Source organism: Sesamum indicum, linkage group LG2, assembly GCF_000512975.1.
Source record: "Sesamum indicum cultivar Zhongzhi No. 13 linkage group LG2, S_indicum_v1.0, whole genome shotgun sequence".
Taxonomy (NCBI): domain Eukaryota; kingdom Viridiplantae; phylum Streptophyta; class Magnoliopsida; order Lamiales; family Pedaliaceae; genus Sesamum; species Sesamum indicum.
Window position 1 is genome coordinate 7,029,679 of NC_026146.1, and position 15,560 is coordinate 7,045,238.

Genomic DNA, 15,560 nt, shown 5'->3' on the forward strand with positions numbered 1-15,560 from the left:
GCGGAAATGGAGTACAAAACTCCTCAATATTATAGACCAAATGAATATAATTACAGATCTGAATAATATGAATAAAGAGATAACAGAAATAAAAGAGTATAAAACTTTGTTTGAAAATGGCTCAGGAAAAAGCCAGATCCAAAGTAAAGGGACTCGGTCACAGATACCGGACCCAAACAACCAACCCAGGGACCACGGTTGTTCCTCAGAAAACCACCCAAGAAACTTAGATCACTAAGATCAGAGATTAACCGGTCACCTTAGAACCACCACTCACTTTGTTCACAGAGAACGTTTTAGAGATATAGAAGACAGAAGAAAACATATTTCTTTTCTTCGTATCAGTAGAAGAAGAGGAAAGACCCCTTTTAAAGGTTTCAAGAAAATGGCCATGGAAAGTATCCGTTGGGTGGCTTTCCTAAAGCCATTGAGTTGGCTTTGGAAAGCCACCGTTTATGGTGGAGATATGAAAGGAAGGAGAAGAGCACTGCCATGGAAGGCTTCAAAGAAGGAGATAGAGAGAATCTCATAAACGGCGGGAAAAAGAGGGAAGGTGAAATGAACAGATTAGGGTTTGTAGATTAGGTAATATAGTGAACAAACCGGGTCGGGTAACAGTGGTGGATCGAATTCGGGTAGAGGGCCTCCAAGTGGTTTGGGTTGGCAGGTGGGCCTCCAAGATTGGGCTTGGAGTTTACTCGGATTTGTGCCATGATTTCTAACATACCCCACCTTGGACCAAATACCCGATAAGGTAGGTCAGGGGTGTAATGGATCTGGTCCTTTTCATCATCGCCATAAAATACTCCGTGGGTGTACCTGCAGCCTGAAACTTTGACAAGGAGATTTTGGTTAGTCAGGATTTAAACTGAGTAATTTTTAAACACTTACTGAACTTTCTATGGGCAAGAACTTGGTGCCCATATCTGCAGGATTTTCTTCAGAGCTGATCTTTTCAAGCTTCATCACATCTTTCCCCACGATATCTCGAATGAAATGATACCTAACGTTTATATGCTTTGTTCTATCATGAAAAACGGGGTTTTTGCATAATTGAATGGAGGTTGACTATCCGAAAATACCACAAGTTTCTCTTTTGAAAAATCAATTTCTTTTATAAGACCAAGCCATAGGGCTTCTTTGAAAGCTTCTGTGGTAGCAATATACTCGGTTTCGGTTGTTGATAATGCAACAATATGTTGAAGTTGGGGTTTCCAACTAATGCATGAACCACAAAAGGTAAACACATAAGATGTGGTGGATTTTCGACTATCTCTATCGTTTGCATAATTAGAATCCACATAACCGACAAGATGAGTATGTTTAGAATTTCTAGAGAAAGTAATGCCAATGTTATCAGACCCACGCAAGTATCTAAGCAACCATTTCAAAGCTTCCCAGTGAGGAGGACCTGGGTTAGACATGTATTTACTAAGGCAGCTAATAGCATAAGCAACATCAGTTCTCGTACATACCATAAGAAACATAATTGAACCAATCACATTTGAATAAGGAATTCTTTCCATCTTTTGTTTTTCACTTTCAGTTTTAGGACATTGATCTTTACATAATTGAAAGTGAGCTTCCATTGAAACTTTTTTAGAATAGTCAAAATATACGATTTTTTTTTAGAATAATGGAAGACCTTTTTCTATCCCTAACAATATTCATTCCAAGAATTTGCTTGGCATTGCCAAGATCTTTCATTTCAAAAGCTTTGCATAAATCATTTTGTAAAATATTTTTAACTTGTAAACTAGGACTAGCAATCAACATATCATCAACATATAATACCAAAAAAATAGGAGTGTTATCCACATGCTTGAAATATAGACAATGATCATAATGACTCATAGTGAAATTTAAGGACTGCATAAACACATCGAATTTTTTGTTCCATTGTCGAGGGGATTGTTTCAGTCCATATAAGGATTTTTTCAACAAGCACACACAGTCAGGTTTAGATATATCAGTAAAACCAGAAGGTTGATTCATATATATTTTCTCATCCAAATCACCATGTAAAAATGCAGTTTTAACATCTATTTGCTTCAATTCCCAATCGTAGTGTGCAGTGAGAGCAAGTATGATGCGAACAGTAGTGTATTTAACAACTGGAGAGAAAATTTCATTATAGTCTATGCCTTCTTTTTGTGTGAACCCCTTAGCTACTAATCTTGCCTTGTATTTTATAGGATTTTCCTGTTTTATCTTGAATATCCATTTACAATCAACAATAGAGACATTCTTTGGTTTAGGAACTAGAACCCAAGTTTTGTTTGTCTTTTAGGGATTTCATTTCTTCTTGGATAGCACTAAGCCATTTCTCAGATTTTAAGGCCTCATTAACACTAGAAGGTTCTACTAGTTCGGTATTAAGGCTTGTGTGAAAATCCCTAAGTTTTGAGGGTTATCCTAGTTTGTCTTCTATCCCTATCTCTGGCAAGTTGGTAGTTGTCTAAGGGATTATCTAAGGGATTTGTTGTTCCTATATTTTCAGGATTTTCTGCATTTTGTTCTTGATTATTCTCTAATCCCTTCCCTTCTTGGTTATCCTCTATGTCTATTTTGTTAAAAGTGGCTTCCTTTTCTATGGGTTGAGTCTTTTCTAAGCATGGCATCTTATTTTCGTTAAAGGTAACGTCTCTGCTAATTAGAACTTTAAAACTCGGTTGACTCCTAACACACAATCTATAACCTTTTACCCCTTCAGGATAACCAATAAAACATATTTAAGGGATCTAGGTTCAAGTTTATCAGAATTTTGGTGAACAAAGGCAGAACATCCAAACACACGTAAGGGAGATAAATTAGGAAATTTTCCATTCCACACAAATTCAGGAGTTTTACCAGATAATGGCACAGAAGGAGACATATTTATCAGATGTGTAGCAGTTAAAACAACTTCTCCCCAAAAAGATTTAGGCAAACCAGAATTAATCAATAAGCATCTCACTTTTTCAAGTAAAGTACGATTCATACGTTCAGCAACTCCATTTTATTGAGGAGTATAAGGATTAGTCTTATGCCTTTTTATACCAAACTTATCACACATTTCAGAAAAATTTTGGTTGCAGAACTCTAGACCATTATCAGTTCTAAGGGATTTCAACTTCTTACCAGTTTGGTTTTCAACAAAGATTTTTCATTTTTCAAACTTATCAAAAACTTTTGATTTATGCTTCATCAAGAAAACAAACACTTTACGGGAGAAGTTATCAATTATTGACAGAAAATAACGATTACCACCATGAGTAGGCACATTTGGTGGACTCCATACATCAGCATGATCATAATCTAGAATGCATGTGGACATAGATTGATTTGGAGATGGGGATGCAGGGAAATGAACTCTATGATGCTTACCCATGACACATTCATCACAAAAATCTAGTTTGTCAATCTTGTCATTCAAAATCCCATCTTTCTTTAAAAATTCAAGTCCTTTCATACTAATGTGTTCAAGCCTTTTATGATACAAAGTAGTTTTATCGCATTTAGAAACAGATGCAGCAACATTGTCATACATAACAGTGAAAATGTTAAGGTTTCATTTTCGTTCAGCTTTAAAAACAATCAAAGAACCTTTCATAATCTTCATAATACCTTTACCCCACCTTCCTTCTAGCCCTTCTTCTTTTAATGCAGCACATGAAATCAAGTTATGGCTTTAAATCAGGAACATATCTAACATTTTTCAGGGTTAACCGATAACCTTCGTTAAAACAAAGTGAAATGTCACCAAGACCTCTGATTTCACATTTTTTTTCTCATTAGCCATAGATACATAACCAGAATGCTCATTTTTGAAATTAGAAAAAATATCTCTGAAAGGACTCATATGAAAAATACACCCAGAATCAATCAACCATTCATGCATGTCAAAAGAATTCACAGAGTTTGCTTCACATATAGCAAAGACTTCACCATTTGATTCATCAGACACACTATTGGCTTTTTCTTTTTCATCATATTTGTCTATCTCTGTTTTCACGTCTAGGTTTTCTACAATCCTTTATGTAATGTCCTTTTATTCCACAGTTACAGCAACGTCTCTCTTTTTTTTGTCATCTCTATAGTTGTTCTCCCTAGGTCTAGACTTGCTTCTACTGTTTTTATTCTTGCTTCTACTTCTGCTGTTATACCTAGAGTTTGAGTTTCTAGATTTAGTCCTTCCTCTAACAGAGTTCACTTCAGGTTGGTTTTGACTAGGTTTATTGGCCTTAAGGTCCATTTCTTTACTCTTTAATCCATTAACAACAGTTTCAATATTGACACTATCTCTACCGTATTTGATAGCAGCTTTCACATCAGAGTAAGATTCAGGAATCGCATTCAAAAGCACAATGGGAGAATATTCATCAATATTTTTATCACCCGTGAGTTTAATGTCCTGGATCAGTTTTGTAAAATCATCTAGGTTTTCATCAATGTTTTTAGACAAATCGAGTTTATATCTAAAAAACTTTTCTAACAGAAACAATTTGCTTGGTAAAGAGGTTTCAGTGTAAAGCTCTTCCAGTTTATCCCATAACTCTTTAGAAGAATTTTGTTTACCAACTTTTCGTAAAACAGTATCCGACAAGTTTAGTATAATAAAGGAGTATGCAAATTCATCATTTTCTTGTTTCTTTTCTTCTGAAACATTTTCAACATACTTGCCATCAATGGCTTTAAAAACCTTTTGTTGAATGAGGATACCTTTCATCTTTTGTTGCCATATAGAAAAGTTACTTTTGCCATCAAAGGGTTGAAGGTTGTAACCGGCCATAAAAAAAAAATTGGTCTTTAAGAAAGCTGTTTTGAGATTTTAATCACAAAGAAACAGATTCAGACAGTTCACAAAATATCACACAGAGATTATAATACCATAATAACAGGGCAGTTTTAGCAGGTTACACTAAATATACGAACAGTAGGAGATTTTCAGAAGTATCTCACAAGTATAATGACAGATCTCAGAATATCACAAAGATAAGTAGATCAAGCAGAGCGTGAAACAGAGAAGAAAGATATTAATCACCCAGATTATCGTAACAAAGTGTAAGAATCAGATATAACAAGTTCTAGCCTTAGTTCCTTCTAGATACCCGACAACCTCAAGGGTCCGGCCAAGAGGGATATAAGGGGGATAATAACCGCGAGAACAAGTGCAGAAATATTATATCAACAGATGATAGCAGTATAGAGATAATGATAATAAAAATAGGAGGGGTTTCAGGATTACCACCACCGAGGCGCAGGACGGATCAGAACGCTTGCTCTGATACCATTGTAGGGTATAACCCCTCAGTGATATCTCTTTCACAAAAAACCTATTCAACTATTACAGCGGAAATGGAGTACAAAACTCCTCAATATTACAGACCAAATGAATATAATTACAGATCTGAATAATATGAATAAAGAGATAACAGAAATAAAAGAGCATAAAATTTTATTTGAAAACGGCTCAGGAAGAAGCCAGATCCAAAGTAAAGGGACTCGGTCACAGATATCGGACCCAAACAACCAACCCAGGGACCACGGTTGCTCCTCAGAAAACCACCCAAGAAACTTAGATCACTAAGATCAGAGATTAACCAGTCACCTTAGAACCACCACTCACTTTGTTCACAGAGAACGTTTCAAAGATATAGAAGAGAGAAGAAAACAGATTTCTTTTCTTCGTATCAATAAAAGAAGAGGTAAGACCCCTTTTAAAGGTTTCAAGAAAATGGCCATGGAAAGTATCCGTTGGGTGGCTTTCCTAAAGCCATTGATTTGGCTTTGGAAAGCCACCGTTTATGGTGGAGATATGAAAGGAAGGAGAAGAGCACTACCATGGAAGGCTTCAAAGAAGGAGATAGAGAGAATCTCAGAAACGGTGGAAAAAAGAGGGAAGGTGAAATGAACAGATTAGGATTTATAGATTAGGTAATATAGTGAACAAACCGGGTCGGGTGACAGTGGTGGATCGGATCCGGGTAGAGGGCCTCCAAGTGGTTTGGGTTGGCAGGTGGGCCTCCAAGATTGGGCTTGGAGTTTACTCGGATTTGGGCCATGATTTCTAACATTTACGATACTATTTATTCTCCTCCTTTGTTAAGAGGAATTGCAACTGCAAATTACAATTGCCTCAATTCTATAAATGGATCCTATTTCTGAAAAAATCCAACTACGACAATGGTATGAAAATAATATTAAAATAACCTTTAATTTAAGGGTAAATTACATTGAGCTTCCCTGAGATTTGAATTAATTACAAATACCTCCTTATTTATGAACGATTACAAATATTCCTTAAAATTACAAATACCTTAACAAATACCCTCCTACATGAGTTGTCATACATACGACAATGATATGAAAATAATATCAAAATAACCTTTAATTTAAGGGTAAATTACAATGAGCTTTCCTAATGTTTGACTTAATAACAAATACCTTCTTATTTATGAAAAAATACAAATATCCCCAAAACTACAAATACCTTAACAAATACTCTCCTACATGAGTTTTCATAAGGGGGTATTTGTTAAGGTATTTGTAATTTTAACGTAATATTTGTAATTTTTAAAAAAACGAGGGGGTAATCATCACAGACCTCATGGGAGACTATTGTAATGTATCCTTTATTTAATAAAAAAAAATTGAAAAGGAAAAAAGAAAAACATTCCCTAGGTTATGTAGGTTGAACAAAAATAATGACTCTGTGAAAATGCATGAGAGGTGAATGATACAAACAATGATAGATGGGAAGGAAGTGACACTTGAACAAATTATACACAGCCGGAATTCTCTAAGTCAGGTCATTTATAAATAAATAGTTTATATTTTATCAATTTATATTGTTCTTTTCTTGAAAACAAAATAGAACATTGACGTGTTCTTGGCAGGATGAATATTATTGTTGGGTGAATAATAATTTATTCCTTGTGATATTGAAAATGAACACATTATCTGTTTATGAAAAAAATATAGCAATTTACTCCACTGAACTTTTTAAAATGAAGCAATTTATAAGGAGGTAAATAACTTCATTTTAAAAATCATAAGAGGGTTGTTGTTTTAAAAAAATAGGGAGGTAAATCGCTATTTAGTTTTTTTATAAGGGGTAATTTGTTCATTTGCAAGGGGTTGTTTGCATTTTTTCCTATTATTATTTCAATGAAATTGCTGAAAATATTGAAAATAAATCGTCAATATGATATGATTATGCAAAAAAATGTGCTGACAATTTCAAGTAGAGATGGAGTCAGCTGTAAAAATTGAAATAAAGATGACGTACAAATGAGTCCAAGGTACAAATACAAACAATTATTTTTAATAAACACAAAGTTAAACTGTGTATATATACAATTAAATGTTACATATTATGTAATTGTTTGTAGATGTTAAATGTCATCCAATGAGCTGAAACTACACTTATTACAATGTTTGAAGAAGCAACAATTGTATATGTGGGAGTGCCCAATAGATGAATACCTGATATCAATTGAACAAGTATTTTTTTACTACATTTCTTATTATTCAAATCATATTATATACATGAGAAACTTTGAGCAACGAGTTTGTATGAAATTATTTTAAAATAACAAATAATTATCAAATGTAATATACTAATTATTTAGAGAGAACATCAGCCAAAATACTATAGAGGACTAAATCTACAAACTTCTAAAAGTTTATGTAAAATAATTTTGGCCCAATTGAGAGAGGCTCAAAGACACTTACCAGATGATTCTATTTCTTCCACCAGCCCAACTAATTCACTCAGCCCATAACCCGCCAACCCATGCCCATAACCTGACCCGTTTAGTTTTTTACCCTAAAAAACTAACCCTAAATTATTACTCACTCATTTCTCTCCTCTCATAGTCTTCTCCTCCTCCTGTAGTTTTTTAGTAGAGCCTTCCCAAGGGTGTTGGGAATATCCTCCACCGCCATTCTCCCCCTTCCATCTTCTTCATGAGCATAAATACTCCTCTTTCCAGTGGATAATTATCCGAACACAATAGCGCTTCACATCATTGTCAATCCCTATATAAGGAGATAAATTGTTTCATTTTAAAAAGTACAACTACAAAGGAGTAAATTGCTATATTTTTTTAATAGAGGGATAATGTGCTCATTTTCAATATCAAAGAGGGATAAATTGCTATTCACCCCAATCATATATATCGCTCGCAAGAATTCAAAATTTGTATTTTCTCCGATTATTTTTAGTGAATATTATCAATCTTAATGGTTTGCTTATCAGTTGAATTCTTCTTTGTTTATACAATTATGCTAATCATTTAAGTGTTTTTGTAAATTAATTTTATCTTTATCATAATTTTTTTTCTATAAATGTAAATTTCATTAAATAAAGGCAGTACATTAGTACAATACAACATGAAAGGCCAGACAGTTACCTCGACAGGCCAAGGGATCCACCATAAATGAAAAAGTGCACAAGTACTAATAGAAGGAGGTAAATCAATACTAAGTATCCGTTGTCGGGCATATTCAATAATAAATTTTACTACAAAAGGTGTCCCACGTATTCCTCCATTAAAATCGGCAAAGATTGCGCTCGAGCCATATGTGGTATACAAGAGAGTTCAATATTATAAATTTTTTATTTGTTCAAACATCACACGTACGAGAGCTGCTAATTTTATAAATTAAAGCTACTATACTGATAAGCAAACCATTAATAAAGAAATTAATTATTTATAATTTTAACATTTTTCCACACACACGTCAGGTGTCTGTATACCTCTTTAGTTGAATAAAAGTCAACAATTTTTAATTAAAGTAATAATATTTATAAATATTATTTTAAACAGGGCTTTGACAAAAACTCAAGATCAGCCAAAATCTTGTTTTATAGTCTACTTTTTCAAATTATTTCTGTGTTTTATGTAATTATAAAAATGACTCATAACAGTTAAAAAATAAAGGTGATTTATGTAATAATGCTGATGTTGTATGTATAAATTTTAAAAAAATAACATTAATTATGTAAATATGTAGACATTTTTTTTTTATATATGTTTAACTTTTAAAAAAAATAGAGACAATTTACATAAATAAACGATAACTGGGAGATGTGGAATCATCCCAAAACTACGAATCCGGACCTGACTGTTTAGACCTACAGTGGCCCCATATGGGCAGCGCCGAGAATACGGCCCCACTTTAATCGTTTCAACTTCCAATTGTCATCGCTAAATTCACCAAACACACACACACACACACACACACACACACACACACACGCCGAAAAAGAACGAGAGAGAGAGAGAGTAGAGAATGAATTTAGCTGTATTGTACGACCTAAAGTCTATGAATCGCAAAGAATGTATGTAGCTTCTTGTTGTCTTTTGCCTTAAACATGTAATAATCGGTAAAAAGAAAATAGAAAAGATACAAAAAATGATGATAACAAATACTAAATGGAGACCCCCCACATCATCTTTTACTACAAATCCAATTCTGTTCATTTTTTGAATGATGAAGGAGCGGCTGAGAGGGCCATGTCCAGAAAAAGTCAAGGAAACTGGAAGGAGCCTCCAATCTGAGTATTGCCAGATGGTGGAGAAATCGCCACCCAAAGGAGAGAAATCGTGATCGCGATGAGACCTGACCACACGAACACGATGGTCGGTGTCCGCCCCCGTCTTCCCATCAACCCTTTTGCGAATGGGTACAAATGAGCCAACACCCAAAAGCTAAAGAACACACCTCCGAGTAGCCGGCTCCACTGTGGTATAGCACTGTATATTGTCCTGCTAAAACCAACGATTAGGTTGGTTATCATGATAGTGATGGGAGGAATCATCAAGGAAGTCCATTTTATCAAGTACAGATCGGCAAAATCATCGTCATTGTCGTCACCTGCTGACTTTGATGTCAGAGTAAATGAGATCTCTATCCCTGCAATCACCTTCAGCAGCCCTTGGAGCACAGCGGCAAGATGAGCGCTCGTGCCTCCGATCAGCCAGAACTGCTCGTTTCGCCACCATTCCTCCAAGTTAATGCCAGACCACTTGATTTCGAGCACAGCAAGCGCGCAGAGTGTCAAAGTGATGACAAGGAGGTAGGTGAGGAACGTGACGTTTAGAGTCTTGACGATGAATTGGCCAGAAAAAAGCGACAATGCCGGGAGGAAGCAATAGACGATTAGGAACAAGGAGGTGAAGGGATAGATACCGACATTAAGGTAAGCAACTCTTTGTAGAAGCTTCATCTTTGGACTAGCCAGCAAAGCATTGTTACGCGAGAAGAAGATTTCGACTGAACCGGTGGCCCATCGGAGGACTTGGTGAAGCCTGTCTGTCAGATTTATCGGAGCAGTCCCACGGAAAGCATCCCTCTTAGTGACACAGTATATAGATTTCCAACCCCGATTGTGCATTCTATACCCCGTCACCACGTCTTCAGTCACAGACCCGTATATCCACCCAACCCGATTGCCCCACTCAGTTTTATCTTCATACCAGCATGAGATGACACTGATTGCCTCGGCAACAGTTGATGCATCAAGGAGTTCTCTAGGAAGTGTTAGAGCACCTGGCGGGCGTCCATTCTTAACCGCAGGGTGATCTGCAAGTGGCCGGCCCTGGAATTCTGCCACTGGGATGGAATCAATAAGGAAACTTGAGTTACCAAACCTTTTGGAGAACAGAGAAGGGTTCATTTCATCGTCATCACCATCTCCCATTCTAAGTGCTCGGTGCTCTTCAGGCGCAGAAGAAACTGATGCACTTTTCTTACGACGAGCGAAACAGCAGCTGCAACAACCAGAATGTTCTTTGGAACGTGGTGGGTCGAAGCCATAAAGTGCAGTCCGGCGGAAGAGGCATCCTGTGCCGACATAAACTGGACCCTGGAGCCCATCAAGAGCACGCATGTTGACGTCAAAGAAAACGGTGTTGTGATTTGCATAACGATCAGAGGGATCTATTCCCTCAAATCGCTGAGGGAACTGGACATAACAAATGCGGTCCCCTCCACGGTCCATCATGAAACACATGCCTTCTCTTATTGCCTGCGAGTTGTAAATGTAGTGATCACAGTCGAGATTCAGAATGAACGGTCCGTTGGACATGATGGCTGAGGCTCGAACCAATGCATTCATTGCCCCAGCCTTCTTGTTGTGATCATAACCAGGCCGTTTTTCACGAGAAACATAGACAAGCATGGGAAGCCGAATGTCGACTTCGGTAAAATCAAGTGGACTGCTGTCAGCAGTTCCCTGCAGAGGTTCATCACTCGGAGGTTTCAACATTACCTATGGTTCACATGAACAAGATCTTGTTAATTCAACCTCATCCAGACGAAGGTATAAAAAGCTCAAAAAAACTAGTTTATGTCAAATTACATGAGGGCCATTGAAAAAGAATAAGTCGAGACTAAATGATCAAAGTTTACACATTAATACCTGTATGATCCCAGCATGGTCACCCCTAGAGTGTTCAGGAGCAGAAACCGTCCAAGTGCCTGGCCAGTGGGTGCCGTCTGCCATCCATGTAGCTTTAGAAACCTTTAACGGTTCCAAAGGTTCATCCTCAACAGTCTGTCTCCGGAGCTTCATGGCCTTGATCTCTTCTCGAGCATTATAGGCATCAGAACGACGACGAATTGAATCAGGAAGACCATTGATTCGAACCTTGAATTCATCATACTCACGCTTAACCCTCCTACGATCCTTGACAAAATCCTGACGCACCTTGTTCTTGAAGGGATCTTTCTTCAGGCTAAAGTAAGTTTCCGGATTTCTTGGTTCAATTTCATGTTTGCGACAGAATGGCACCCACAAGTTAGCAAAACTTGCCGCTTCTGCCATGGCCTCAAATGTCAGGAGTGCACCTCCATCATCAGAAACATAACAGGAAAGCTTCTCGACAGGGTAATCAGCAGCAAGAATGGACAGAATAGTGTTTGCGGTAACAAGAGGAGGTTCTTTCTCTGGATCAGCAGTCGAGACGAATACATCGACCCCTGGAAGATCAGATTTCCCAGTTGGATTCGTGGGAGTCGGTGTTTCAAACTTTTCTTTCAAGACGTTAAGATCGGTAGCACGATTGACGGGGAAGAACTTTGGGAGCTGGTCAAGTAACCAAGAGAAGGCAAACCAAATCTCACAGATGACTGACATCAACCAGAGCCATCTAGCGTCATCGTTAGGGTGGCTGATCCTCCACGCCAGAAATAGTCCGAGAACAGCCATACGGACAAAAATTAAGAGTCTGCAAATATAGTATTAAAAGAAATGCTTGTCAGCCTTTTATACCATTTTTACTCTAAATTACAGAGACCGGATTCAGATTATTACTAATAATTTAATGTGAAAGCATAGTTAGAGGTCTGGATAACAGATAAGTTAACGGAAGAAATCAAAAAAGCTCATTAATGTGCAGAGCATAAGTACACAATACACAGAAAAAAGTGAGAGAGATGGATATGATCCACAATTTTCAATTGAAGGAAATTAGCAATGAGCAATGCCATCAATCATATAACAAGACTTATGCCATAAACAAATCATATGTGCCTATACTTGGATCAATGGAGTGCACTACCACAAGAGAATACTATTACCATCTGCAGAATTCAACATCTTCACCAAAATTATATTGCTTCAACTAACTACTAGTCATTGTATTCATTCACATAACTCAAATTATGTCACATGCATCAAATTTAAATTGTGTGATGGCCTCCAAACAAAATATGGAAAAAAAGAAAAAATAAAGAATGAAGCATAATGACTTCACCTGTATGGACTGAGCACAGCAGCCGGTATCTTCAATTTGCGGGTCAGTGGCCTCCATGGTTTGCTAAGAAGTTCCGGGGGTTCACCTGATTCATCACTTTTATCGTCCGTGAATCCTCCATCCTTTGGCCATATCGCATTTCCATATCCATATGTCCCCTTGGTCTCAAACAACCACCGGTTATGATCAAAATCCACCCCTGTTTGACTTCTCATCAGCGCCGAGTGGCTCCGCACTACTGCCGACCTGTTGGCCGATTTCATTAACGACAATCTCCTCTCCATCTTTGACATCCCACCAGTAGGTGGCAGAGGTAACGGCTGGCCAGGCTCCACCGCATTCGCAGACAAGTCCGTGTTCTTGTAAGGCTCTTTACAACCAGGACAGATTCCATCACCAGTCTTCACAGCATCAATGAAACAATCACGGCAAATTTTGAAATCACACTCGCAAGGGAGAATATCTTGACCCCTCTCGTCACTCATCACTTTTCCATCACAACCCTGAATAGCGCACGACGACCCTTTTGTCCCAGCCATCTGAGGATGGTTTGTCTCGGACTCAATCACCTTATCCATCAAATGTGCACGAGTAACGCTATTAAACCCACCCGTAAACAAAGAACTGGATACATACTGCTCCTCCACCCTCTGTGAGATCGGAGGAGGTTCAATCCTCATTGACATTGCAGGATCCATGGGCTGATTATCAGGTGTTGGTGGTATATGCACCGTGTACTCGGCAAACTCAATGCTGTTAATGTCACTGTCAAGACTGTCCCTTGACAAGTTGACATATCGACCCGATGATGTCCTCCTGGAAAAGGTCACCGTCGGAGGACCCGAACCTCTGCCAAGTTGTGAATCAGAAGGCCTGGAGGATCTTCCTGCCATTCTGGCAATATTTGTGGAAGAAAACTATATATCTTTTACAAAAACCTGAAACTCATCACAGAGGAACAAGATCAATCAGAAACAGGACCACAATGATTTTCTGATAAAAGTTGAAATTTAAATTCAAAAGCCCAACTTCCTTCACCACCCATCAGCATCTCATAAACTTTTCTCCTCAACAGCAATGATTAAGTTATTAAGTAGAAACCAACATTAATAAAGACTCATAAGGATTATAAAAAAATTACACATCTTTGGGTCAGATCTGAACACTTTCTCGTTCCGCGATACACTTTCTCTTTTGTTCATTAAAAGGAAAATAGCAATAAAGAAGCGCTCACAAGACCAAAATTTCAAGTCTTTTTTCAAGAAGACATTTGGACAATCCAGTTCAAAGCAACTACAAACCACAGAGAAAAAAGTACCTCTAATCTGCAGAAACTGGAAAAACAACTACGAAGATCAAGAACTGCCACACACAATTTACCCCTAGAGATCTCAACTCTTCAAGAAGAACCCTTCAACGGAGTTCAAAACCCAAGAAGATATGCAGATCAAACAGAGGTCTAAGAGACTTGTTCAGACCAGACATATGAATTCAAAACGTGTGAACAAATCACACATCCCCACACGTAGTGAACGAGAGTAGGTACAGAGAGAAGGAAAGATAGATGTATCACCTCACTGATACTACGTAGTCTCCCAAATACTTAAAAAGAAGAGGGCAAAAATCATTCATATAAAAACAAAGAAACGGCCACCCCAAGACGTGTAAGGAACTTTTCTTTTTTCAAAATCGAATACTAAACAGTAATAAAATAATGTACTACGACCGCAAATAAATACAAGGTCTGCAAATATAACAGATTATTACAACTGTAATAAAGAATGGTGCCGTGACCCGGTCCTTGATTGTTTCCCTGAGATCTCTTCTTCCAGAGCCCTCTGTCTCTCTCTCTCTCACACACAAACACACACACACAAATGGGCTTTTGGGATAAGTCTTGAAGATTTCAAAACAAGAAAGACAGATGAAAAAGAACTCGAAACTAGCTGCCCAACACACAATAAATGGCAGAAAAGCCGGCAAAATATTTCCCCCTCAAGAAATCCAGAAGAATGCTCTAAACTTTACATATACTTCTTTATATATACTTATATATGTACATTTATAATAAAAATCTTGTACTCTATGTGTGTATGAATAAATATATAGTTAATACATTGAATGGGCCATGTACAGATTAGAAAAAAAAGACAGAGCAAGTCACAGAAGCAACTCATACACGCAAAAACTCAAAAGTACATCAACGCACAACAGTTTGAAAAAATTCGGAGGAAAACAGAACAGATCTGAATCTCTTTGATGGATATACCTTTAGAAATATAAAGAACAAGCGAAAAGGGCTGTAGGTTTTTTCAGTGAAAAAGAATGATATCCGTTTCTTTAAGGCCTTTGAGTTGGATTTCCATTCTACGGCTCAAACTTCGGAAAGAGAAAATGGGAATGGAGAATGGTGGCATGTGCTGCTTCCCGGCTTTTGGATTTTCACTGTGTCTGAATATGTGAATATTTCTTCTTTTGTTACTTTTTCTTTCTGTAATAATATACGGATTGAAAAGGGTGCAAAGATTGTGACGAAGGAGGTGAAGATGACGAGGATTTAGGGAGGTGGTGTGGGTTTCCACGCGGTGTGGGGAGGGGTTTTGATCCTCTGTTTGAAGTCTCACCAAAGGAGTAAGATGTTGTACAGTGTGTGTAGTGCGTGTGTGCATTGTGTATTCACAGTTGTTAAGAAGTTGTCAAATTATTACAATTTACTTGTTCTGAGTTTGCCCAACATTTGAATAATTAACTCATACTGGACGCGGCTGTTTATAATATTAATTTAAATAAGAGATAATTACACTTTCCTCCCTC

The 15,560-nt window shown here is 37.4% G+C and overlaps 1 protein-coding gene across 3 annotated transcripts; it reads right to left on the reverse strand.

The window, feature by feature from the left end:
• On the reverse strand, nucleotides 9,274-15,322 carry LOC105155517 (cellulose synthase-like protein D2). Of its 3 annotated transcripts, none has more exons than XM_011071405.2 (4): nucleotides 15,016-15,322; nucleotides 12,747-13,684; nucleotides 11,411-12,218; nucleotides 9,274-11,260 (listed from the first exon to the last, which is right to left on the reverse strand). In XM_011071405.2, exons 2-4 carry the CDS (start codon nucleotides 13,637-13,639, stop codon nucleotides 9,518-9,520), a joined length of 3,444 nt encoding a protein of 1,147 aa, XP_011069707.1. In that variant the 5' UTR covers nucleotides 13,640-13,684; nucleotides 15,016-15,322; the 3' UTR covers nucleotides 9,274-9,517. The 3 variants fall into 3 exon arrangements, with proteins under 3 accessions (XP_011069707.1, XP_011069709.1, XP_011069708.1); XM_011071407.2 differs by lacking the exon at nucleotides 15,016-15,322 and adding an exon at nucleotides 14,514-14,974; XM_011071406.2 differs by lacking the exon at nucleotides 15,016-15,322 and adding an exon at nucleotides 14,065-14,449.

Excerpts from the sequence above, each read along its gene's own strand:
- LOC105155517 (XM_011071405.2), bottom strand. The coding sequence starts at position 13,639 with ATGGCAGGAAGATCCTCCAGGCCTTCTGATTCACAACTTGGCAGAGGT. Across the intron at positions 12,219-12,746 it reads GCTGTGCTCAGTCCATACAG|ACTCTTAATTTTTGTCCGTA; the intron begins GTGAAGTCATTA and ends CTATATTTGCAG. Across the intron at positions 11,261-11,410 it reads ACCATGCTGGGATCATACAG|GTAATGTTGAAACCTCCGAG; the intron begins GTATTAATGTGT and ends TGTGAACCATAG.